This window comes from Aplidium turbinatum, chromosome 3 (genome assembly GCF_918807975.1).
Source record: "Aplidium turbinatum chromosome 3, kaAplTurb1.1, whole genome shotgun sequence".
Taxonomy (NCBI): domain Eukaryota; kingdom Metazoa; phylum Chordata; class Ascidiacea; order Aplousobranchia; family Polyclinidae; genus Aplidium; species Aplidium turbinatum.
This window is the reverse complement of record NC_137474.1, coordinates 32635566-32663359: the sequence shown is the minus strand read 5'-3', so window position 1 is coordinate 32663359 and position 27794 is coordinate 32635566. Positions and strand designations below refer to the sequence as shown.

Sequence of the window (27794 nt, the reverse complement as noted above, 5' to 3'; positions counted from 1 at the left end):
TTTTATGCGTTCTGCAGCTTCTGTTGTTGTTTTTTTAACGAGGAATAGACAAAAAGATTTGCTAACAACCCTAGTTACAAATCAAACGAAAAGTTGCCTCTGACATGCACCAAGTAGTTTTCAGGTATAAATTATGCTAAAACTACATAGTCATGATGCGTTAGTTGTAGAGGACATGTTTTGGTATAAGGAGCCATTTGCTGATGAACTTGAAGCATTTGACTGCAAATAAAAATAAGTATTAAGATGAAGAACGTTCTGAGTTTGAAACTTCACAATAATTTTCAATTCAAAGTTAATAAAACAGTAGCAACAAAACAACTTTTAGGCGCTTTGCCAGCTTCAACAGCTGAGAAGGAAAGGTGCGTCTACACGACGACTGTTTTCTTGCTTAAGCTAGCAAAACTTCTTGTTTGTTTAAGATAATCGCACTTTGTGCCGCTTACTTTTAAGCAAATGAGCGAGTAAGCGAGTGCGAAAGAAAAAATACGCCCCAGAGCGAAAAACTGAGCGCTTAAGCGAGTTCTCTTGCTTAGAAATATTTTCGTGGCAAAACCTCAGGTCTACACTCAGTAGTCTGGCTGCTCGTCAAGCAACTGGGAAGTTTGTAGTTGTTGTTTTGTATTTGATGCTCCCAGTGTTCTCTGGCCACGCCTGTTTCTAACTTTTTAACTTCACTAAGGTATCTGAACACTTCTTTCTGAAGTAAATTGCGTGTTTGCAACCTTATCTTTTTGCAGCATTTTTCACACAAGTTCAGTTCAGTTGCTTTTATTTCTGGCCATGACCATCACAACAAAAATAATACACGTTAACATTTGAAAGCCATTATTGAATGACTGCAAAAACTCAAAGTGTCAGCTCACTCCGACTAGTTATTAAACAACAGTTGGTTTAATTCTTGCTTTGGCGCAAACTTTTTGAAACGTGACGTCATTGCGGTTGAAATACTCACGTGACCGCGGTTCACGCAGGCAAAATCTTATTTCGAGATTGTGAGTGCAGACGAAACGAGCTTAAAAACTAGCTTAAGCAAGAATTTCCAAGCAAGAACACTTTTTCCTGTAGACGCACCTTAACTCTAAAGATTCCACACAGCTTGCAATTACTTTGCATAGCCTACATCTTTTCACATACGGAAAAGCGCCCGGCCTATGCTTTTAAAATTCCAATTTTAAAAACAATTCGCATAAGACAGAGATGAGCAAAACATTCGAAAAAACACGGGCTCTACTACCAACATGAGCAACCAACTGTGTACTTGACAAGACACTTTTGAAGGCAGACAAGAAGTTTGGCCTCGTTGCCTTCTTCACTTGTCCTTTTTCGACATCACCGCTTCTTCTTCCTATCTTCAAAGTCAATGCTTTTGAAGAAAACTTCCTTCCTCCCTCCTTAGCACATGTGCCCTTACCATCTTACTCCATTTGCCCTTGCAAGTTGTTCAATGGTCATTTTCATCCTCGTTTTTACTCCTCACATTGCTCTCACCATTGCCCTTTCCACTTTTCTCAGAATTGCAACTTCACTTTCTTTTAGCACCCACGTCTCGCTGCCGTACAATATTGTAGGTTGCACACAACTTTGACAGACTTTCCCTTTTATTTTTAACGAAAATTTTTTTCCGTATAACATTACCCTACATTCCCTGAACTTTACCCAACCCAGCCTTGCTTGTCACAGCTGCTTCGCATCCACCGCTTCCATTTATTTGGTAATCCAAATAACATAAATTCGTCACTGTTTCAATTCCATGAAACTATCTTCGCAATCCTTAATCACATTTCCTACAAACAAAACACTTTGTCAATCTTCCCGTAGCTTTTCTTCTATTGACACATCTTGCATGTACCGTACCCAGTTACTACACTCCTAGCATTGCATCGAATCTCTTATCATTCCCTTTCCATTCAATGCACATGGATCGACTTAGCTCTTTACAACTATACCTTCTACACTCACCATCACTTTCGTTTTTTTTCTAGATTTACCTTCACACCTTTTGCCTCAAATGCTTCCTTCCGTTTTCCAAACTTTTCTTCCAATCCCTCAATATTCTATCACTGGTCAAGACCAGGTCATCCGCATACAAAATTTCACTCACCAAGCCCTCCCTTACCCCTTCAGTCACAACATCAACCACGATAGAAAATATCAGAGGAGACAGCACTGGTCCTTGGTGTACACCAACTTTCACAAAAATTCATCTGCGTAGTCACTTGAACCAATTTTTACTTGTGTCCTTCATACATCGACACCACCGCCCTTACTAGCACCTCCGGTATACGTCTTTTACCGACATCCATCCTTTTCTTATTGCCCATTCCATCACTCCTCGGGACTGTCAAACGCCTTCTTCAAGTCAACAAAGCACATGTACATGTTTTTCTACTTTTCCTTGTAAGCTTCTTGCATTCTTTTTTAGTCACTTTATATAAACTTTACAACAACGATTGTACGGAGCCCGCAAAATAGAGTTTTTATGTTGCGGCCTTGCACCACTTCGAGTTGTGCAGGCCTGATCCATGGTCAATCATACTATGCTGCGTTGACCTAACTGTGGGTTAGCGATGTTGTCTTTGATCATAATAATAACGCACTGATCACATCGCATTGACTGTTGCAAATTGTTTACTTTTCATATCTTATAATGTGTATTTTACAGTTTGAACACACCTGCTGGGAGCTTGTCCGCGAGATGTCGCTGATAGAACCATTCGACATGGTATTACATAAGGTTTGGCGGACAAGGTCTGTAAAAGAGATGAGCTAGAAACTGCATTGTTGATAGCGACATATAAAATTAAAAATTATGAGGTTTAGTGGAAAATAAATACAAACATTTAAGATGTCTAATCGGTATGAAGTTTATTTATACACCACAAAAAATTGTCAAAAAACATGGTGATGCTACACAATGACGTCAACGAAAGAATTTACAAGCTTGTCTACAACAGAAATGTCGAAGAAATTTTAAAACCACTAAATTTCCCTGATGAACAAAAACAATTGAAACATGTGGAGGACATGTTTCAACTGTAGAAACATTCACATAACAAGCTGCGTCCGCAACTCACCTGTTTCATAATTTGAACTGGGCTTAAGAGATAAACTGGAAGACGACGTGAGATCGAGGTTGATCCCAGCCATGGACATGCTCTGCTGTTGCATCTTGGTCACAGGGCAGTCTCTGGAGACAAGAAATTAAATGTGGATAACTGGGTTCGTTTCCAATATTTATTTATTTTAGAAATGCTCGTTAAGTAACTTTTCACGATGACAGGAAAGTAAGAGCATGAAGCAAAATGAGGGCAAACGTAGAAAAGCGCAGTTAAAAGGCAAGAAATTGAATCAGATTCGCCAATTACGACATGATAACCGTATTTACGAGTGACAGTATGAAGTAATGCAATTGTCACAACGCAGCACTGCCAATCAACGAACCATGTCCGCGAGGCAATGCGCTTTACAAATGTCGGCAAACCTACCGGTGAGCTAAAAGTAGTTGTTTCAAGGTGGCAACTTCGTCTTTTAATGTAGCAATTTCATTCTAAACAAAATGTTTGTATTAGTGCATCAAAATAGAGCTAACATGCTACCGGTCGAGGAAATGGCGGTTTTCAATACCAGCTGATAAGGCTAGTAACGTTTTCAGACAGTTGCAGGCAGGGCTCATGCAAAAGAGGTCTTACGCGAAAACCCCTGACATGCATAATCTTTGCTAAATCCATGATGCAATTTCTGTTTTGCAGAAATGTGCTTCTTTCAATTCTAATCGCAATACAAACAAGAGCTTAAAAACTTAGTTATTTTGTTTTAGAACAGGTTCTTAATGTAATGGAATGAACCACAAGGGATAGTGGACACTCACCTGATAGGCTATGTTCGTTTGGGCCAATGACTTCGCTTTGATCTCCAAGCCGTCTACCCAGACCTTCTTCTTCGACCGGCATCTGTCATAGAGTGATAGTTAGATGTCGCAGTAGTAGCATTTGGTAGTAGTAGCAGTGGATTTCATACACCTACTGCTCGAATTCATAAAACGCATTAACTATACCTCAAGCAGAGACTCAGCCTCTATCGTCCAGTAGATCAACAATTTGTTCTGCAGATTAAAAAACGGACAACTCAAGAACCAACTCAACCGCTGCTTTTGTCAGTCAATTGAATCCTTACCGGTTGAGAACAGCCGTTGATAACTATGTGGCATGAATTAGTGGTACGATACTAATGAGCCCAGCCTCATGGGTGAAACACGTGTCTATCGTTGTCGATTCTTGCTACACTCGAATGCCGAGTAACACATGTTCATTGTTTTTGAAAAAGTCTTTATGGCTAGTGTGGAGGCTACACCGGTATGGTTAGTGAAACACAATGATATCTGTTCTGTAGTGAGTAGTCAGGTAGTGCAGACGCCAGGAACATCGCTCCTTCTCAACAGAACAAAAGTTAGCCAGTGAATTCAAAATAAACAAATATCTTCGATGCAAGGAACAAAATATGATTGTCTTGATATCAAATCATGCATTTTCATCAAATCAATTCAGTCTTCGTTTTTGGAAAGATATTCGGTACCTGCTTGCCGCAGCCCTGTTTCGCTCTAAAAATCTTTGTCGCTTCACGTCAGGATCCATATCCAAGCTTTGTCTTCCACGTCTACGTCCAGGCTTGGAATCACCACGAGTTTCGGATGTGCTCGTGGGGAGAACAGATGCCTGACAAGAAAGTTTATCGCTATTATTGGGCTGTAGAGTTAAACTTGAAACAAAGTCAATAAAAAGGCATAATTGCTGAAAAACTGCACGGTAGCTTACAAGTGGGTTTGATAAAATGCCAAAAAAATGAGCCAACCTGCATTGGGAAGTTTAAAGAATTATCAAGCATGCTCTGCGGCAGACCGCTTTCTCACAGACTAAAAGGAAGATTATGCAGGGTATGTGTAAGAAGCGTAATGTGCTATGGAGGTGAATGAAGAAGATATCAAGCGAATGCAATTAACAGAAATGTGAATGATTCGAATAATGTGCGGAAAGACACTTATCAATAATATTAGAAATAATGCCTTGCGAGAGTGAATGCGTATTGAGGAGGGGTCTGCTACTATTCGGCGAGTCCGATTCGGCGAGTTCCCTATTCGGCGAGAACCTTTTTCGGCGAGTGCCCTATTCGGCGAGTGCCCTATTCGGCGAGTTTTTGAAATTTTTGAAAGGAAATTATCGGGTACCGTAGCCTAATTATAATTGCCGTTTTACATCGTTTTAACCTCGCTAAACGTTGAAAACGTGCAGAAAGGAATAAAAATAAAATGTTTGAACTATTAAATTAAAATTCGTTATGTCAGTTCAGTTGAGTTGTTTTTATTTCTGACCATCATATGAAAAACAATACACGTCAACATAGCAAAGGTAGAAGCGACAAAACGCGAATGTTAAAACGTGTTGAATTCGTCATGTCAGTTCAGTTGTTTTTATTTCTGATCATGATATCAAAAACAATACACGTCAACATAGCAAAAGTGTAGAAAAAGGTAGAAGCGACAAAACGCGAACGTTAAAACGGGCTTGTGATCGTTCAAGTAAGTTATTGAGTTGAAAGAAATTTGGCACGGTCGCAACACCTTCAGAAAAATTTAAGATACGAAAGGAAAATAAAAAAAGACAATGTTACAAAAAAAAAAATCATGTTTATGTCTATAAGTTAGTACTTTTGAATAGTTAAAATGATTAGTTTGGATCAACAAATGTGTGGCCTACAGCTTGGATTGAAAGGAAATTATCGGGTATCGTAGCCTAGTTATCCCGACCGCAAAAATTGCCGTTTTACATCGTTTTAACGTCGCTAAACGTTGAAATCGTGTAGAAAAGAGAAATTTGCTGACTAGGATACGTTGAAACCGGGAAACATTCACAGAAGCCCTTCGATTTGTTCCAAGAACCCATCTAGCCTAACAGTTCATTTGTACATTGATTTAACGTCTGAATACATTATCTTAAAAATGCATAATCTTAAAAATGCAACGTATCGAAGGGCTTCTGTGAATGTTTCCCAGTTTCAACGTATCCTAGTCAGCAAAGTTCTCTTTTCTACACGATTTCAACGTTTAGCGACGTTAAACCGATAGGCCACACATTTGGTTAGTCTTTTCATTCTGTTGCTACAATGTAAAAATGAACTGTTAAGCTAACTGGGTTCTTGGAACAAATTTTTGCTGGTAGGGATAACTAGGCTACGATACCCGATAATTTCCTTTCAATCCAAGCTGTAGGCCACACATTTTGTTGATCCAAACTAATCGTTTTAACTATTCAAAAGTACTAACTTATAGACATAAACATGATTTTTTTTTGTAACATTTTATTTTTTTTTATTTTCCCTTCATATCTTAAATTTTTCTGAAGGTGTTGCGACCGTGCCAAATTTCTTTCAACTCAATAACTTACTTCGGTCACAAGCACGTTTTAACGTTCGCGTTTTGTGGCTTCTACCTTAAAAACAACTGAACTGATATGACGAATTCAAGCACATTTTAGCGTTCGCGTTTTGTCGCTTCTACCTTTGCTATGTTGACGTGTATTGTTTTTGATATGATGGTCAGAAATAAAAACAACTCAACTGACATGACGAGTTTTAATTTAATAGTTCAAACATTTTATTTTTATTCCTTTCTGCACGTTTTCAACGTTTAGCGACGTTAAAACGAATGTGAAAACAGTTAGGCTACGGTACCCGATAATTCCCTTTCAAAAATAAACTTTCAAAAACTCGCCGAATAGGGCACTCGTCGAAAAAGGCTCTCGCTGAATAGGGAACTCGCCGAATCGGACTAGCCGAATCGGATTAGCCGAATCGGACTCGCCGAAACGGGCCATTCCGATTGAGAAGTACTTGTGTGGACATCGTCTGAAATGATCATGAAGAAATGAATGAAAACAATTTAACAAAGCAAGTTTGGAATAAGGTAATGATGGGAAAACGAGAAAGAACAGACCAAAGAAAACATGGAAACACACAGTGAAGAATGATCTGACAAAGAGAAACTTACAAATTCAAGATGTAAACGAAAAAGAGAAGTGGAGGAGCCACTACAGACAACTGGTCGACATTGATGTTTCGGGATAAAGACCAGGCTACTTTGAAGAAAATAGAGAGAAAAGAGACAGAGAGAGCTTGATCAGATTCGCCGAGAGAGAAAGAGTGAGGGGGAGAATTGCATTGGAAAACTTACCAGATTTGCTGCGGCTTCCCCAGCCTGAAGGTTCGGGTTGTTGTTCGTCAAGGTTTTCTTCAGTTTCTGCACAAACATCATCGATTAGTGACCAAAGCTGATGTGCCTTGCAAAAGGCGCCGAACAAAAACGTCGGTTGAAGGCTTGACACAAGCAAGTAGTTTAAAATCGTTAAATTTCCCAACTTTGATGTTTAAAGATCAATTACGATTCAACAAAATGGATGGGGTGGAGTTTGATTTCTGTAATTAAGGATTTAAACTTAATCGTTAACAACTTAATTCCATGAGCAGAATAAGTGTTATCAACATCATATGGCATTGTGTATATTATGGCTGTGTGATACAAACGCAATCATATGAAAAGATGATGTGATCGGACACGAAATAGTTCACAAAATGCAAGGATTTTAATGAAAGTGACATGACACGATCATAATCACATGATGCTGTGAGATCACCTGTTTGGCTTCTAGCAAACTAGAAGTGCTCCCGAATTCGCTGGATGCTCGTAAGCCATGAGCTGGGTGGTTTGCGTCGCTTGTTTTTGTGTTCTGGAGAAGAATAAGCAGCTGAGTAATGAGTATACACAAACCTGTGTCTAGAAATTTGGAAGCTGACAGAAAATTAGAAATAAGTCACAGTCGAAGTTACGTTTATGCTAAATCAACGAGCTTTTTTGGCCACGTCATAAGAAAGGAAAAAATTAGAATACACTGCTTTTAGTGGAAAGATCAAAGAAAAACGACCTCGTGGAAAACAGCGTCTTCCATAAGGTTATTAAGAAAACTTTTCTTAATAACCTTAAGAATCACATTAACGTTACAATTGCAACAATTTTAATACAGTCAAATACAGGGATAAATGGAAAGAATTGTGCATGAACGCCTAGGCCTGGAACAGGCATGATACACAAAGAAGCAATCAACGTGGTGCAATAAACATCAGTTACCATTATGGGACGTGAAAGATTCGATACGGACGGTAAGGACGATGAGACGGCAGAGGCAAGACTATTGGTTAGGGATGTCCCAGTGTTCGAACTCAGTCCTATGCATGTTGTCTGGCCATTCGGCAACTGCACCACCACGGGGTAAGTTGAGCCGCTATCAGGAGCCCTGTGCAAACAAATTGCTTCAAGTATAATTTGTATGTCATAATGATACATCGAGATGAGATGGAGAGACGAGATTGACAAAGAATGTGGAACAGCAAACTGATAGCCTACATAAAAAACACGATCGACTGGATTGGCAAGAGAAAGAGAAAGCCTTCGCTCAGCAATGGGCTATACCACAGGCTGAAAATGATGATGGTACGTCAATAGCACGCCGAACGCCGACATTGCGTTCAACAATTTGTTCTTATTATATTGATTCAACGTCAGCAGACGTTGAACTTATGTAAAAAAAGGATTCACAAACTGGGCAATACAACTACAAAAATGCACTAGTGAAGTCTGGGAGGCCATGGGAAGTCTGAATCATGAATCTGAATCATGGGAAGTCTAGTGAAGTCTGGGAGACCATCATGCATTCAACATGAAAATATATCAAACGCATAGAGAAAATGTTACTGGTTGACACTTTTAAATTGACTTAAAACCTTACTTTCACTTGATAGCTGAAAGACTTTTAAGATTATAATGCAAAATAATGAAAAAAAAAACAATTTTTACGTCAAAGCAAAAATGAAGAAAACAGTTGAAACAAACTGTCAAACCTTTTGAAAATTGAAAAATTAATTTGTCTGTTTAAAGAAAAAGCTCAACATGTCATAAACGCAATTAAAAAGTTTACGTTTACCAAAACCACCTATAGTAGTTTACTAGTTTTAGTGGTTGATATAACAAAATCTATTATTGAAACGTACACGAACGTTCGATCCAAGGCATACGATGTGGCAGCCATGCCGGATTGAGACTGTGCCATTCCACTGGCTCCATCTGGAAACCTGTTGTTAGCCTCGGAGTCAGCAGATGACACCGACAACGGCCTTTCCTCCTTAGTGACAACCAAGGACGGGATGGGCAACGATTCTGTGCGATTTTGTGGCTGTGGACATATTACTGAGGTGTTAACGAAAGATAATTTTCAAACAAAAATAAATTCGTTATAGTTACAAAAAAATTAACCTAGTGTTATAATTGAATAATTGGAGATCATTTGTCAGTGTGAGACTTATTCACAAGAGGTGTGCGTGGTAGAGAGACTAACTCTAACTAAACCACGTAGCCAGAGAATGTCGAGCACTGCTTAATGCTCGACACAACAAGAAGATCCAGACAAAACCCCAAGCCCTTCTTAGTAGACACAACAAGAAATCCAGAAAAAATTCCAAGCCCTTCTTAGTAAGTTTCCCTTATATTGAGAGCTCACAAACATAAGTCTACAAATACGAGCAGTTAAAACAAGCTTATCCATTTTGAAAGTACTGAGCAAGGAACCAATACAAAACATGCTTCTGGCTCTAAAACACTTCGGCCATTACTGCCTTTAATATAAGTAAGAAGAAAACCATTTTATTGAGATGGTTTCATGTTACTCACATTCGCATTGGAGACATTAGCTGTTGTAGAAGCATGAGAAACCGTCGAAGAAACTTGCTGCTGTTGCGAAGCAGATGGAAATGGAGGTGTGTGGGTTGCCAAGGGTGACGAGGCAGAAGCCGCCGCAGCAAACATCGCCTGCATTGACACCGAATTAAACATTTTTTTTTTCTTTTCTTCAAATCGATGTCATCTCATGAGGGAAATAGTTGAAATGCTTAATTAGCCTCAGTTAAGAAGACAGAGCCCAAAACGGAGAGACAGACTAAAGTCATGCTTCGGAACAGATGTTTCCATAACGGATACAGCATAGCTTTAGAAATGCTGAGACTACTAAACATGAGTTTAGTTCCTGCTTTTCGGGTTCTGTACTTTTTACTTAGTCAATCAATCAATTGGTAATAATCAAAAACAAGAACAACATAAAGGTGACATAAAAATAGACATAATTATTCGTATTAAAGTTGAATTTTTTATAGACCTGTAGGCATGAACATTGCGCTATAGGGCTAACTGCTAAGTGCCAAAAAATATATTTTTGAATTCTATAAGTCATAATTACATTCATTCCAATAAAGAGAGACCATTCATTCCAATAATGAGAACTACCTACAGCAAAATCAACCACTTTTACACTGATTTAACGTCTGCAGACGTTAAATCAATGTAAAAATGGCTGATTTGCTGTCTGGGTAAGGAAACATCAGGATAACAATCTGAAGTTGTAAGTAGCTTACTTGTGTGAACGCTGCTGCACGCTGTTGTGCATCGGCCATCAACGAAGCTGACATCAAGCCTGAAAAATGAGGGTGAAAAATATGTTTTAAGTGTGACATTAGGTTTGCAAAACGAAAATGAAATAAAAATGTTTTAAATGACACGATAAATAGACAATGCCACGATAGTTTGTTGGCCCAAACGCCAGTGACAAGCAAAGTTGTACCCAGCTAGCAAGATTTGTCGTTTTTTACATTGATTCAATATCTACATACGTTGAATCAATGTAAAAAGAACATTTTTTTTTTTGGTGAATAGGCCTATCGTATAATACTTAAAAATTGTGAAAGTTCAATGCATGTTTTGCGTTTTTTTAATGCAAATAAACGTTTTTGATTTTGCCTGACGTAGTCATATTAGTTTACATTCAAGAGTACTCAAATTCACTATCACCCAGTCAGCAAAATCTATCGTTTTTACATTGATTCAACTGCTGATGCAGATGAACGCTGATGAGAACGTTCAAGATATTACTTTTTAGTCTTAAGTTTCAGCCTGTTGGGTTTAGATCAGGGGTTCCCAACCTGTGGTACGCGAAGTCATTTTAGGTGGTACGCGGGTAGCTTCTGTTTTTTCACAAAAACTTGGATTCGCAACTTCATATTTTATTTATCTGGTTTTGTTTACAAAAAATAAATTCCCTAAGCCTATCAATAACAGTTACAAGGAATGTTAACCAATAAACTTCCGGCTCAGTGACAGTATGGCCTCTTCATATTCAACGCTAGCTTCCCATGCTGTTTCACAGCTACTGATTTTCCCTTCCACGCGGGAATGCGAACTGGGATTTTCAGTCATGATGAACATCAAGTCTAAAAATCGAAACCGACTATAGGTGCGCCCGGCAATGACTTTCGATGCGCTGTTAGCAAATTTACACCGCGCATCGACCAATTCGTAGACAGTAAAAAAAAAATGTCATTAAATTTAGTTGTAGTGCTTTTATAGTGTTATATTAGTACGCCAATATTCTTCTTCTGAATAAAATATGATTTGATCAAATTAGTTGTTATGCAAGAAGTGGTACGCTTGGCAGTACAGAGCGTCCAAGTGGTACGTGATCGTAAAAAGGTTGGGAACCCCTGGTTTAGATACACTAGCTTGGATTGAGAGTTGTTTAAGCAATGGCCTAGACAGCAAAAACCGTCATTTTTGCATTGATTCAACGTCTGCAGACGTCTGGCGATGACGAAGATGTTTTTGTTTCATTTTTTGTCACACTACAACGTTTTTCGCAATTTATTATTTTCAGTTTGTATCTGATTTACAATAAAACTACGTTGTGACACCAACTCAACATCAATGAGACAATGACCTATATAAGACAAAACACAATAATCAATACAATTTTTAAATCCTTGCTCAGACCGATCTAGAACCAAACCAAGTTACCGGTATACCAAAAGCAGCAGTTACTTGCAACTGGTCGGTCGGTTCATGAGTTGGTTAGCCATAGAAGATGAAACTGAATAAGGCTTCAGAAAACAACTAACACCAAGTTAATCAGCACAAAACGTTTTGGTCGCTAGTATTGTACAGAACGCATTGTGCATGTACGTGCAATTCTCGGAAGTTCCTTTACGTCACAAAAAAGGTTTTCAACAAAAAAAGTTCTAACACGAGCAATGGCAAATGTAGAGTCACATCTGTGGCCAAATGATTAGTATCTCTGCCAGTGGATCTAGAATATCTGGGTTCGATTCCAGGTAGGGTCATGATAAAAGTTTAAAAACGCTGCTAACCTTTTTTTTTGTTAAAGCAGTGAGTGTAAGTCGACGTTAACAATATATTCACATTACAAATAAGACAGAAATGAAAAAAAAATTGAATAGTAGCTGAAAAGACAACTTAGACAAAAACAAAATTACAACATAATTCAATTGTTTGTTTGTCGCATCCAGGCTTACAACACCTGGTGGTTAAAGATTTAGATTAAGTGGACGGCAAGGCAAGGAAGCCAATCTTCAATCTAACCACTCGCCTATGCAGCCGACATAATTCAATTCAGCAAGTGGTTGTTAGGCAACCCAATGAAAAAAGAAACAACTCAGCCTTGCACTCACCAACTCTAGTCTAAGATTTACAGTAAAAAACACAATTTATGTTCAAGGGTATTGAAATAATTCTAATAAAAGTGGTAGGCTAAAAAAACAAAAAGTCCAGAAATGTGTACTTGGCTGTATAAAAGTAAGTATACCGGTACATAAAAACTAAAATTTTGTGGCTGCTGAAATGATAAGATTTTCGTTTTTTTAAGAACAGCTGTACCGAAGCACAAAAAAACATGCATCCAAGAGTCTTTATTTGGTAATTGTTGAAGAGGAAGGGTTGCGTTGAAGCTAACAGATGCCCAAAAAGGAAAAAAACTCCGGTTTGTGTGATGAAGGGCACGTGAGAAAGAACTCTGAAGGACTAAAAAACTTGGTTTTGGTTGTCGAGTTTTCTGGCAAACAGTTTGCACTAAAGCAACCAGACTTGACTTTTTTTTTCAATGAGAACAATGATGTAAACTATTAATTTGTACCAAAAATCAGTCATTGTGACAAATGTAAAACTGAATGCAATTTCTTTTAAAAACCCAAGCGGCCTGCTTAGAGGTTCAAAACTAAACTTATGGAAGGGGTCTAGATTATGGTATTCTGTTTCCTTAAATAGCATGCCTTGATGATGGCATAATGGATATCAAAATGTTTGACAAAAACTAAAGTTGTACTATTTACAATTTCAATGATGTAAATGGGATACAGCATTGGGTGATTCATGAGCGCAAGAGTGGAATTGGATGCTTGAAAGTTTGAATCAAAGCCAATCTACAAACTCAACGTCTGACATGCGTTTGCTGTAAAAATTGAATCAACAATATCAAACTTAATTGACTAAAGTGAGCCAATCCGGTCTAACCCATTCAGCAAAATCCGCCATTTTTACTTTGACATCTGCAGACGTTGAATCAATGTAAAAATGACGGATTTTGTTGTCTGGGAAGGCAGCGTAGCCAACAAAAATGTTCTTTTAACGTCGCTTGAACGTCTAGAAACGTTGGTAATCTTATGATCAAAACTTGGAAATGACAACTGATATCTATATTTAGAAATGGACGATTTCTTCACAAGGCGATTAATGAATTTTGTAATGCAGACTGCAAAGACTAATTATAAAACAGTATTATAATAATTTAAAGATGCTTCTCAGCTGATATGCTTTTTTTAAGTAGTTACAGACATAGGAGCAAAATGGTTTGAACGCCTGGTTAATCTAATCAAAAAATGAAGAGCTTAAAATGTAGAAACTAAAGTCATGTTCAGCAAACGTTTTGAAAAGTATACTGTCTCCATCTTCAATGCTATACAGTAAATGCTTTATTTTACAAATGTTCACATAAGTGCTCTCTCTCTCTCTCTGTAGGTATCATGGCTGATACAGCCCTCAATGTACAATGATGTTCCAGTTTGATCGATCTCGTGCGTCTTGCCAAATTTCAGTAGGGTTTTTGATATGTGGTTGAAAATTGCGCAAAAATGTGAATCTTTGAGCTCCTCTTGACCGTTTTCCTAGTATTTTTCCACTTAAAGATAAATCTTCGTTCGCCTTTCCTTATGATGTGACCCAAGAACTTCAGCTGCCGCATTTCTATAGATCTCATTATCTGCTGCTCCTAGCCCATCTGTTAGAGAACTGCTCTGTTGGTTCGAAAAGCTGTCCACGCAATTTTAAGAATTCTTCGGTAAAACCACATTTCTGCAGCTTCAAGTTTTTCGGATTTTTGCCGTTAGCGTCCAGGTTTCACATCCGTACATCAAAATCGACCAAACAAAACATTTTAACAAACGAATTTTTAAGGTTTTGGAGAGCTTTCGATCTTTAAAGATTTTTGCCATGGTGTTGAAACTTGACTTTGATAATGCAATGCGTCGTCTAATTTCTTCTTCACATCGGGTGCTTGGATTCAGTATTGAGCCCAAATAATTGAATTTTTGGACCTGTTCAATTTGGTTGTCATTGCAGTACACGCAAATTGTTGGTTCAGGAAGACTTTTCGAGACTGCCAGAGTTTTAGTTTTTTGTTAATGTTTATTTTTAATCCATATTTTTCACTAGATGTTTGAACTGCATCTAGTAAAATTTGCAAACCACATTGTGACGTTGCAAGCAAGACTGTGTCATCTGCATATCGAATGTTATTTATAAGTTTTCCGTTTGTATTAATTCCTTCATCAATATCTTCCAGTTCTCTAAGGATGAGTTCACAATACAAATTGAAGAGATCTGGGCTCATGACACAGCTCTGCCGAACACCTCTTGATATTTCCATCTATTCAGTGATTCCATCGGGAAGCATGACAGCGGCTTGCTGCTTGTAGTATAGATTGTGTATCAAGTGCTACAAATGCTACAACAAGTGCTACAAATGCGAAAACTCATACAATGGAACATTTATAGCACTGAAGATAACGACAGTTTTCAAAACGTTTGCTAAACATGAGTTTAGTGTCTACATTTTGGACTCTATATATATTTTTAGATTAGTTAGAAACATCCTGGTTGGTTTACCAATATACCGCTTTGCAGGTACATTAGGCCGCCATGCATAGACTAACCCGTAATCATTAAAAAAAAACTGTGAAAACCTATCAAGCATTTATATAATACCTGAGGAAAAAGGCATTAGAGTTGGACTGAGCAGATGCAATGGCGCTTGGAGAGGGGAATTTGTATTGTAGCAAGAAAGGGAAGGGAGAAGTCCTTGTGGTGATGGCAAGAGTGGGGGGACAAGAAATTGCCCCGAACCTCCGGGAAAGGCTGTGGCAGGTGACGGCAATGAAGGGGTCAGCGCAAGGACATGTAAAGGTTGCTGCAAAAAACACATTGGTGTGAAAAAATAAGCACGTCTAATCGTCTATGTAGTACTTCAATCAACTGTTAAGCAAACCACTTTGAATTTAACTGCACAATAGATATGGGGGTCTGCTACTATTCGGCGAGTCCAATTCGGCCATTCCGATTCGGCGAGTTTCCTATTCGGCGAGAGCCTTTTTCGGCGAGTGCCTTATTCGGCGAATTTTTGAAAATCCAACGACACCTTCTGCAAATCCAACGATTGAATATTCAGACATTGAATCAATGTAAAAATGAACTGTTAGGCTAACTGGGTTCTTGGAACAAATCGAAGGGCTTCTGTGAATGTTTCTCAGTTTCAACGCATCCTAGTCAGCAAAAGTTCTCTTTTCTATATGCACGATTTCAACGTTTAGCGACGTTAAAACGATGTAAAACGGCAATTTCTGCTGGTCAGGATAACTAGGCTACCGTACCCTATAACTTCCTTTCAATCCAAGGTGTAAGCCACACATTTGGTTAGCCTTTTCATTCTGTTACTGCAATGTAAAAATGAACTGTCAGGCTAACTGGGTTATTGGAACAAATTTTTGCTGGTCGGGATAACTAGGCTACGATACCCGATGATTTCCTTTCAATCCAAGCTAAGCTGTCCACACATTTGTTGATCCAAAGTAATCACTTTAACCATTCAAAAGTACTAACTTATAGACATAAACGAATGACAGAAACATGACGAATTTTAATTTAATAGTTCAAACATTTTATTTTTATTTTTTTTCTGCACGATTTCAACGTTTAGCGACGTTAAAACGATGTAAAAACGGCAATGATAACCTTTCAAAAATTCAAAAAATCGCCCGATAATTTCCTTTAAAATTTTCAAAAACTCGCCGAATAGGGAACTCGCCGAAAAAGGTTCTCGCCGAATCGGACTCGCCGAAACGGGCCATTTCGAGATATGGCGTGCAATAACCGAGATGAATGCTAGTAGTAGAAATATCGCAGCTTATACAGTCATTAGAAAACCACTCACAAAAATAAGATACAAATAATTAACACGATTCCTTTTGCCATACTTGTAAAGGTTATGAAAGAGATACTAAAATATATTGACATTTAAATATAAATAATTATATATATAAGCTTTCGTTTATTTAAGAAATTAGCTACATACAGTGACAACCATTTGTGTAGTACTAGTAGTGTAGGCCTATGTGTAAGAGAGGTACACAAAATAATGTCAACAACAGTATATAACACTACAGGCAAAGTAAACAACCAGTCAAAAATACACTTTTTCCAACAACTTCATGCCAAACTGCCCTAGTTTAAAATTAGCTCAGACCAGGACTAGGAACATTAGCAAGTCGAAGAAAGCTAAATAAATTTCAATTGCTACTGATAACCGACCAGATAATGCACGTTTAGCTACAAGGGAAGATAGCTGAGATTAATGTCATTTGATAACAACCGCTCTGCCCTTTCCAAAAGGAACAAGCTTCTGTGCTGCGTCTGATTATGTTGTCACAGCAAAATTTGTCAACAAAGACAATGCACCAATTCGCAAGACGGTATTTGAATGTCAACTGTGAACATCTACTCTACAGTAGCAGTGGCTGGAGATTGGACCTACCGTGGGTCACAGTATAACGAAGTTTACTGCTAGTACAAAAACAATTTATGTTTGTAATTGCACAGGTCTACATTTAAAAAGCAATGCTTTCATGTACAATACCAGTCTCCAGTATGAATATAAAAAAGAAAAAAACATAAACAAAACACTGACCCCTGGGAAGGAGTAGCCATTTCCCTCAGCTGTGGTTGCAGTGCGAGTTGGAGTTGATGGAGACTTATTCTTGTTGTTAAGTGCTTGCAATTGCAACTGTTGCGCCACGGCTGCAGCACGTCTTTGCTTGGAAGTGATACCCTAAAACATTGTTCAATCAAAAGGTTATGTAAAAACTTGGTTGGCAATTGGAAAATATAAAAGATTTTTTTTCTCATAAGTAAGATGAGTTAAAAAAAAGTCAAAAAACACAAACTATAAATAACACAGGCCAACAAAAAAGATAAAAAATTTTGTGTCTGCAATGTAAGATGTGATTTGGGGTATATTGAGGCTGCTGATTTCAAAAATCACATCAGATTTTACCCACCACATCAGGTTTTTGAGATTTTTGCATGATATTTTTTCTCATAATATTGGCTTTTTGGCCGAATTTTCTCTTCCTGTTACCGTTTTATAAAGACCTTATGAGCCAATAGTGTTTGAAAATTTGTCATATTCATGGAAATGATTTTATTTTGTAACATTTGGAGATGTATGATGACACCATGACCATTGGAGTGACCGACCTACCTTCCGAAGGTACACTGGTCAGAAGCCCCCCTAGCTAGATGGTCCACTGGTCAAAATAGTCACCTAGAGTCCTAGACCATCTGGCTATGGTAGACCATCCAACTTTTGTACCTTTTGAGAACTGTCCATAAACCACCCCTTACAGGCAGGGTTACATTCCTTTTCGCCTGAATGCTTAGTACCATTCTACTTTTTGATATATAACATCGGTTTTATCTTTTTCGCTGAACGTGAAGATTTAAGCTTATGTGAAACTTGTCTATGACTCATTCTTATTTGAATTTTCATGTATTCAGATTTTTCATATTAGCAAGGTGTTAATTCTGTTTGTGGTGTGAATAAGTAGCAAAATGACATCTTCAAAAAAGAGTGAAAATGACCCTGATGTTCTTCGTTACACATGTGGCAGTTATAGGCTACTGTTCCTAACCAAAGGCAAACCATAACAAGTTTTGTGAAACAAGCATATCTTACATAGCTACTTTAAAATTCGCCTGGGTGATCAGGACAAATCATGGGCTCCACACATGCTGCATGTAAAGCTTGTGTGGAAAACCTAAGACGATAGATCAATGGAAATCCTAAATCCACTCACAACATTCACAAAAATCATGCAAGCGAAAGTTTGTCCAGAGTAACGTTTCCCTAATGTGCATGTAAATTTCCTTTTTTCTGTAGAATTGAATCTATTTTTAAGTGTCTATTCTATTCAATTTCTTCAATTTTATTTTTCTTTGCTGGCGCAAACATAAGAGCGAATGACATTACAAACACACAACTGTAGCACCAACAAAAGGAAAAGATAGCAAAACCAAAAGGTTTAAAATATGTATTGGGGATTTGTAAAGCCACCAAACCTACTTAACACGAAAAAAATAACAATGTAGCCTACTCTTGTAAAAAAAATGACGCTGAACGTTTAGTGTTAGCAGACAAACTTTGAAGAATTGGGTTCAAGTTACCACACTTCAATAAAATTAAAAATTATATAAAACAGGTCTTGAAATACTTCAATGCTTTCATTAATATTATGTTTGTATCTCTTGTGTAGACTTTAGACTTTATCGTGATGAATTTAGACTTTATCACAGACCTTGTTGACAAAAAAAGAGTTCAAATTCCATGAAACGACATTGTCTACCAATATAGATCAGGAGTGGATTTTACCCATTTTTACCAAAACAGCATTCAGATATCATAAAATCCTGATGTGATATAAAAAATCTGATGTGATTCTTGAATTCAGCACCCAAAATATATATACCCTAGAATGACATTTACTATGCTGACACAAAAAGTGTGTTGGCTTGTGTAATATAACTTATGGTGTGTAAGTTGAAACAAAACTGTTTGCATTGGTTGGAAAGGTTAGCATGTGGTTCATCTTTAAAAAAGGTTTGCTTCACGTCAGCATATAACAAATAAAGACATGTCAAAAAGTGTGTTGCCTTTTTCACTCTCACAATGGTGCAAAAATCATGCATGGAACAAAAAAAATCGACTTCATGGAAACATACGTTATGGTGATGCAAACAACAATAACAGAAACCCCAGCCCAGCAATCAATTACAACACTAAAGATTGTAGGCTACAAACCAATTCCGACAAGAATACAAACACTTTCTGCATTCCCTTCTTTAGCCTAATCATAATAATAATCATCTACATCTGACCCTTTTTACTATGGCCAGCACTGGTCCTAAATAAAATTGGCACTATCATCTTCTGTGGTAAACCAATTCCAGCATAGCCTACCTCTTTTTATGTTCCCATGCTTCTAATTAGTAATTGATATAAAAATATATTTTGCAAGCTGTGCCGGCCTAGTGACATCATCTTGAAGATTTTAGAGTTTTAGATTTTTTTACAAAAATGTATAAAATTTTCTAACACTCATCGTTTTACACACACAAAATTTTAGTTTTAAAATTGGAAGACTGTCAGACTAAAACCTATATGGTGTTCAACTTCTATCGGTCTACTGGTGTGGGACTGTTTGTCTGATAACACAGATCATTAACATAGCAGTTAAACATGACATGAGCAAAATTCAAAATATAACGGAGCTGTGAATAAATCCTTAATCGGCACACTTTCTTCTAACGTTGACGTCAATCTGAAGCTGTGAACAGCATGCGATAGAACATATGATATATAATACAATAAGTAAAATGAATTCAAATCAAATCCAGTGGACAAACCTAGAAAGCCTGGGGGGTTTTTTTCGGTCATTTATCGGTCATTGACCGATTTTTTAGCAAAATGTCCGAAAAAAAAAATATATATATAGTCAATTCGGTGAAAATGTCTGAAAAAAACAAAGTTTCTCGGCGAAACTTAGTGTTGTAGCTAGTGAGGAAGTACAAATTGTGGTTTGTATCAGCTACTTGAAAGGAAATATTTTCATCAGAAACAATGACCGAAATAAATAAAAAATGACCGAACTTTTTCAAGTCATTTCGGACAAATGACCGAAAAGTCTCAACGAAAAAAAAAAACATTTGGGGGACACGCAAAAGATTAGCAGTGACTGATATGTAATTGTGTTGAATCGAGTTGTATATTGATAATGAGTAATTTTTTGAAGCTGTTCTACTTCAGCAGTGGCCAAGATTTGTTCGACTGGTTACAGAATAATAACACAGCAATCCACCGAGGCTGGTAATGTATTGCTTTATATGGTGGAATCGGGAAATTCATGCTATATCAACGACTTTCAAATGATAATCTTGTGGTTACATTAAGCTTTGTAAAAATTTTCTAAAGGCTTAATTTAAGTAAAAAAGTGATTTTATGCATATACAATATATATATAGGCTACGTAACAACCACATTTAAAGTACAAAGAATATGATAAAAGGTTAAAACAGCTAAAATCGATTTTTGCCCCAACTACCCTTGAAAATGTGGGATATAAAAATCAACATCAGTGTGGAAAAAAAATATATAATGTATACACCATTACAACTATATATATCTTCATTGGACCAATGTTAGTGCTTAAGAGTGACATTGTCTGACAACAGAAGTACAATATAATACTCGATACCAACTGTGTCACAAAAAGTATAATATTGGAAAATCTTACAAAAATATTACAAACTATATATATTGGAGTAATAGATTGAAAGAAGATGCTGAAATAACAAAAGAACAAAATTAAGTTACTCTCTGGAGACGAAGTAGCTTCCATTTGCTTATAATTCACTTCTTGATCACACAACCACATGTTAGTGCAACTTAAAGCACTGACATAAACAATAAGTTAGAAATGGTGTGTTTCCGATCCAGCCCAGAAATTATCTAATTTAACTAGCTGTCATTAAGCATCAAAGAAGTTCAATTCGCTGTAGGCATTTTCCATTTGAACTTTTGTGAAAAACTTTTTTTTTTTTAAATAGCAGTCTCTTTTTGGGTGAATATAAATACATAAAAAAGTTTAATAAAATCATCACAAAAAAGCAATTATCATTTGGTTGTGGACAAAAAGGGATTACCATTGTATGTACAGGATATAATTACATTTGCAACGCGGTTACTGTTTGCGCATGACATTTTCAAAGTCCCACTATCCACTTCATCCAAGCAAGGCGCGTTTTTTGGGAAACAACTTTTCAGATGAAATCGTAAGTCGCAAATCACCGCACTTTTCCGATGCATGCAACGCACGGAGTTACGCAAACGTGTGGTGTGCAAAAACGACGTAAGCACGTAGTAAACAACGTGTGATGTAAACAACTCAAAAATTGTTGTTACGTTACGATAAGTTTACTCATAATCACCGGAGTCGCATGTTGTTGGCGCAATCTTAAGAGTAAACGCGAAGACAAATCGTTTTTAAAATGGCAGATTAAAAGTATAGGCCCAGTTAAAAGTCAAAGATGGTTATCAGAAACTAATATAGTTTAGTTTTAAGAAATACACAAGAAACTGATTTAATTAGCAAGTGGCTTGCTACTACAATCAAAGTACAGTAGCTCATCGTATTACTTTTCCACAGCAGCAGTCAGCCTTTGTATTTGTGAAAGCTAATTGTACGTTTATTTTCGTGTTGTAAAACAGCCAATTCAAACCGTGATTAATTATACCAGACAAGATACTTAACCAAATGTGGTGTTTGAGACAAAATGAAAACATAATGAGTAAGCAGATATTATTGAGCATTTAAGCATGGACGCCGGTGCTTTTTCTGTTCAATAGGGGGTGGTGTGGTTACGGTAAGCATGGATGACGTCACATTGGTGAAAGGTTACGACCACACTACAATTCATAGCGTCAAAAGTCAGCTCTAGTCTATGAAAGCTTCACAGTATAATCTCAATATATATATCTGAAAACTTTGCACTTCTTAGTATAGTTTTTCCACGAACTATTGTAACTACTTAAAACTATTGTAACACGCTTTGTACCTAAGCATGTTTTTCATTCAGCACTTTTCACGACTAAAACAGATTTCTTGATCTAAACACGTAGCCACAACAACAAATTTTAGTCAAAAGTCGGCTTATGTGACACGTGGTAATTTCCATTTGAAACTTGAATGAGGACTGAGTGGTGCAAAAATCTCAGCAGCAAACCAGTCCTTTTTGCAGTGATTCAACGTCTGCAGACGTTCAATACATGCAAAAAACAGGTTTTCTGCCTGGGTAGTTGCATTAGGCCAGAGAGTGATACCAAGTTTTGAAGCGTACTTTTGGTGACAGCACGCGTTTTATTTGAACTAAACATGAACTAAACTACAGTATATCTTTTTAGGGAAACATTTTTGTCAGACTTACATCTTTTTGAGCGCATTTAAATTCTCTATCAAAAGGATTGAGTTCATCAAATAATCCTATTTGGTTTCCCAAGTGCAGGAATCTTGTGGGAGTGGGTGTTTGATCTGAAAATCACAAAAGTTGTCAACAGTTTGTTGAAAGTTGTCAAAAGGTTAACCAGTACCAGTAGTCTTCCTGAAACTTACATGACAAGAATGTCAAAACATTGACAAAAAATTGACAGTGGAGGCCAATTAAGGTTTTGCTTATGGAGTATGCAATACACCACATACAATAAATTGGAATAGTGTTCTCTATCAGATTTGAGATAAGCAATTGGACAGGAAAAAAATCAATGCCGATTTATGCAACTAACATTATGTTGCCTGAATTGTCAAAGAAAGCCTCATAAGCAAGAAAAGAAAGCATGAAATAGAACGCAACTTGCTGTTTACATCGTAATAATAACTCACTGTCATGCCTATTGCCTGTTAAATGTTGCCTAGGTTATGTAGCACATCAGTCACTTTTTTACATTGGTTCAACATCTGCAAGCGTTAAATCCATTCAAAACGGACTGATGTGCGACAGGCAATAGAAAAAAACAAATTTGACAAAAGTCTATGTTTACGTCTTTACAACATCTACCATAAATCCAAAACTTACCAACAGGTAAAACATCCGCTATGCTTGTCAGTTTGGAAGGGCCAAGTGTTAAAGTCATCTGGTGTTTCTGCTTGTGGACGGCTAAACTATTCGCGCTGTCAAATTTCTGTGATGCAAAATAGCAATCAAAAAATTGCGCTTCAATCTGAAATCATCATTTAAGAAACAAATTGAAACGTTTTCGGTGCAGCACTGTGTCATGCGCCGAAAACACTTGAGTTTGCAATGTTTGTAATACTTTGAATAAAGATATTCAATCCAATTTCTTCATTGTCTCAATGTCAGCAAAAGGACATTTAGATTCTAAATAATTTTCAAGATATGGTACAGGTAGTGTACTTTTCTATTGGAAATAATGTGAAAGGAGACATGGTATAAAGGGTACATAGACTAATGATACAATTGTTAAACTTATATACAGTATGTCAAACTATGTCTGTTCAATTGTGATTACAGTAATAAAATAAAAATAATTTTATATGATGATAACATGAAAGTATTAGGAAAATAAGAATAAAAATACATCACACATTTTCGAAGTTTATGCCCACAGATCTTTTATAAACCAAGAAAATGTGAACATATGAATAAATGTAGTCTAATTGCATACACCAGAGGTGTGTAAGCTTGCAGCACTGCTGGGCCAAATACACACAACCAGTATAATATAGGTCTACACTCCACGGCCACAACTGTGTTCCACATTAACTATGCAAATACATTTGTAAATAACCTCAACGTAGGCAATGTGCGATAACATACTATCAACAATGTCACAACCAGGCTAGTCTATATCCTTGAAAGAAATAATACTACTGTACTGTCAATAGGGATGCCCAAAGTAGAATTTCAAAGATTCGAATCCATCCAGAATCGAATCTAAAAACCGCTTTATTATCGGGTAGTTGGATTCGGAAATAAGGAGAAAGGAAAAATATTAAAAAAAAAAAAAATTGAAAAAATGCTTCGCCGATCAGCAAAACAAGGCTGACAGGGCTGCACCTGGAGGGCAAGGCTGACATGACAGCATCTGGAGGAGATAAACGTTCCACATTGCAATTCATCACTGTTGTGAACGATTGAGAACTTGTTAAAATGATGGCTTTGTAAAGCTTCTTTTTCATGTCGTTATGTGTATTTTCTCAACAAAAAGAAAAGGTTAAAAATTTACGCCGAGGAAGAGGATTCTAAAATAGGATTCGGAATTATAGATCTGAAAATAAATTCTAGAATAGGCAATTATTCTACTTTGGGCATCCCTAACTGTCAAGTACCCGCACTAGCGTTCACTGGAAATATTGAAGATTCACCAATCACTATATTATGACGAATGTGTATGTACACAATGAACAACCACGCAGCTACCTCGCCCCTAGCTAACCTAGTTTCACACTAGTTGAACTTGTCGAGTTGCCAAACAAAAAATAATGTTTACTAAATGTTGCAAACTTGAAGCATCAATGAAAACATTTTAAAATCCAGACCTAAAGTTTAATGCATGATGGCCTCGGTTTGCACACCCCTGACATACACCAGGCAATGCAATAACCAAGTGTTTGTATTGAAATAATACAAATTAATGCAAAGAACCATTGGCGTAATTTTTTTAAAAAATTTGACGAAATTAGGGGTGCTCTAAGTTATCTTATGAAAATTGTCAATATAGGCTAATCAATTGAAAACCTGACCGATGGAAAATGTTAAAACAAATGACTCAATCTAATAGTAAATTCAACCATGTTTAGCCTACGTCATGAAACGTCGAATCAACATAAAAGAAGATAATTTTGTCGTATGTGTAATCGAATAGACTGCAGCGGTATGTCAAACGATCAGATAGAAATGAAAACAAGTATTACATGCGAGGCGAAAGTGATCTTACATTGAATATTGAAATATATTCGACTTTAATTTGTTCACGTCTGCCTTATAATGCGGCTTGCTATAAATTAATCACATCCAAATTTGTTTCTGCGGGTCGTTGTCTTGGAAACAAACTCCGTGACAAGTTCTTCCATGTTTAATTTCTCCGCCAATTCGCGATGACTACCTGTAACGGCCAAATTGTTCGGTCGTTGTTGCGTTTGAGTGCTGCGAAGGTAGGTCTTCAAGCGTCGTAATAACGAAAAGGAACGTTCGGCTTCACAGGAAGAAGTCGGCATAACAATGTAAGTTACCAGAGCTGCATATATATTTGGCATTATATCGACCATTGACGGCTGTGCAATGAATTTCTGACTTAGCGTATTCACTGTCACAACATCACCGTCACGTTTGCAACAAGCGAACCACTGTTTGCGTTCACGCAGCAAATCCTTGCGTTCCCAGTCACCATCATAAAATTTGCTTACTTTCGTAACATCGGCTTCTTTCATTGTGGGATTCTCTAGCACAGTGATTCTCAACCTTTTTTGGCCCAACGCCCCCTTCATAAACTGGCAAAATATTACCGCCCCCCCACCCCCCAACAAAATCGATTAATTACAAAAAGCAAATATAAAACAATGAATAACTTACTATCAATACTACAAAAAGTGCTCAATGCCAAGCAAAAAGCCAAGCAGAACGAATTACATCAAACATAGGCTAGTTACCAATCTCTAAAACCTTTACAGCCTGTTTTACCCTAAAAGGGGGATTATCAGAAGGTCCTTATTCAAATAGATTTTTGATGATTCCTCTTTTGATGATTCCCCTTTTAGGATGAAACAGGCTGTAAGGGTTTTAGAGACTAGTGACTTTATTTAACGAAAAGCAAATATATATTTGCCAGCATGAAAACAGTAGGCTATAGGCCTAGGCTACTGGTAGTCAGTGTGAACCTTGGGCTTGGTGAGAAAGTGCCAGTTTCTTCACATCCGGGGTAAAGCCAGTGAGAAACATTCGAAGATCACCTCTTATGGATATGTCAAGTGGGTTTCGCTGTTTGGTATGTAGCAGATTAACACCGCTAAACCATTTTTCCACCAGGTATTAAGTAGGAAATGCTACCACGAAGATGCGAGCTCTTTGACAAAATCGTTACGCTGGGCGGTAGATGGGTTAAACCAGAATGCACCTTAATGATCAAAACGCCCCCCTTGAGCCGATATAATCATACCGCCCCCCTACAAAATCAAAACGCCCCCTGGGGGGCGGTACCGCCCCCGTTGAGAACCACTGCTCTAGCAGCTCTAGTAGCAAGTCTGCCATTCGGTATGATGAAGAAGGGAAACGGCTAACGATTGCATCTGACGCCGTTTGCAGAATGTTTTTGTAGACGTTTGAGTAGAAAACAGCACTTCTTGACGCAGTGCGCGTGTTTGTGCTTAATTGTTACGCAATAGTACAATCATGTCTGCCTTTGATATGTGTGGCGCTGCGTGCCACCCACAAATGTAAAACACTGAAAATATTGCGCTTTGGTGAAACGACTTTCAAGAAAGAAAAAAAAAACGTTATTTAGCAATGCAAATTTCCATTTGAATCGGTGTATTTTGTATGCAAACCAGGGCCCAGGGGTGCTCTCGCATTTATGTTGTTACCTCAGATTTTCATTTTGGGGTGCTCAAGCACCCTTCGCACCCCTGAAATGACGCCTATGCAAAGAACTGTTTGTTTTTGAAAATTGAGCTGGTAAAAGTGATTTCCATTGTGATAAATGTTGGTAAATGGTGAAACAATCTGTTGTTCTAGCAAAGTGGATGCAATTGATTCTTTTGTAATGGCTATGATTGCAATGAATTCAATCAAAAGTTACCCTAATGATGTTTGCTGGTAAATACTTCAATGCATGAAGAAAAACTACTGATGACAGGAACTGGTACTTTTTACAATATTTGTAGCCTTTAACTATTGAACATTGAGAATGTTGGTCGAGGCTTAACACAACATGCAACAATGTTGAAGTCCTCACTACATGAATGAGAAGTTTGCATAGCACAAACGCAAATTTGAAAGGAAGGTCGTACAAGTCGTGTGTCAAGACACTTCTCAACAAAATTAAAAATAATGTCTTAAGAGTTGAGAGTGGAATGATGTCAAGAATATTAAAGAGTATATACTTGTGAGGTCAACGGTTGAGTTGGGTTGGATATCTTCAATAAAGCAAGTTTAAAATAAGGTAAGCTAGTGACAAGAAAAATGAAGACCAAAGAAAATGTGATATGACACTGTGAAAATGACATGACAAAAATAAACCTGAAAATTGAAGATGCCAACAACAGAGTTGGAGGAGTTACTGCAGACAACTGGTCAACCCTAAAGTTTCGGAATGAAGACCAAGCAAAATAAATAATGATGAAATGCATGTATATAATGTTAGCAATAGAGTTTATTATAGATGAAGTAAAAAGGGGCTGCGTTTAAAAAAATAAGGAATTTACTGTGTTGCAGATTAAAAGTCTAATAAATTTATTGGACTAGAAAATAACCACAAAACAATCAGATAAAAACATTTTTTTTTTTTGTTAATAAGTAATTAAGTATGCAGTACCGTACTACAAAGAATTATTCTAAGAGTTTTCTCACCTGATTACATCCTGCGGATGGGCAAACAAAAACCTTGTCAGCCATTTCATCACTATCAACTTTTGAAGGCGAATCAGATGTCACAGACATTTTTCACTAAACAACTGACCAGTAA

General features: G+C 37.2%; 1 protein-coding gene across 1 annotated transcript; it reads right to left on the bottom strand.

The window, feature by feature from the left end:
- Positions 1-150: 150 nt before the first annotated feature.
- LOC145766720 (cyclic AMP-dependent transcription factor ATF-7-like) lies at positions 151-27794 on the bottom strand. Its single transcript, XM_082578427.1, has 17 exons — positions 27680-27794; positions 23171-23276; positions 22526-22629; positions 17169-17315; positions 15200-15401; positions 10510-10568; positions 9773-9910; positions 9097-9278; positions 8177-8342; positions 7686-7778; positions 7226-7291; positions 4576-4715; positions 3872-3953; positions 3489-3550; positions 3078-3190; positions 2677-2753; positions 151-222 (listed from the first exon to the last, which is right to left on the bottom strand). The coding sequence occupies exons 1-17, from the start codon at positions 27767-27769 to the stop codon at positions 151-153; spliced, it is 1899 nt and encodes a 632-aa protein (XP_082434553.1). The 5' UTR covers positions 27770-27794.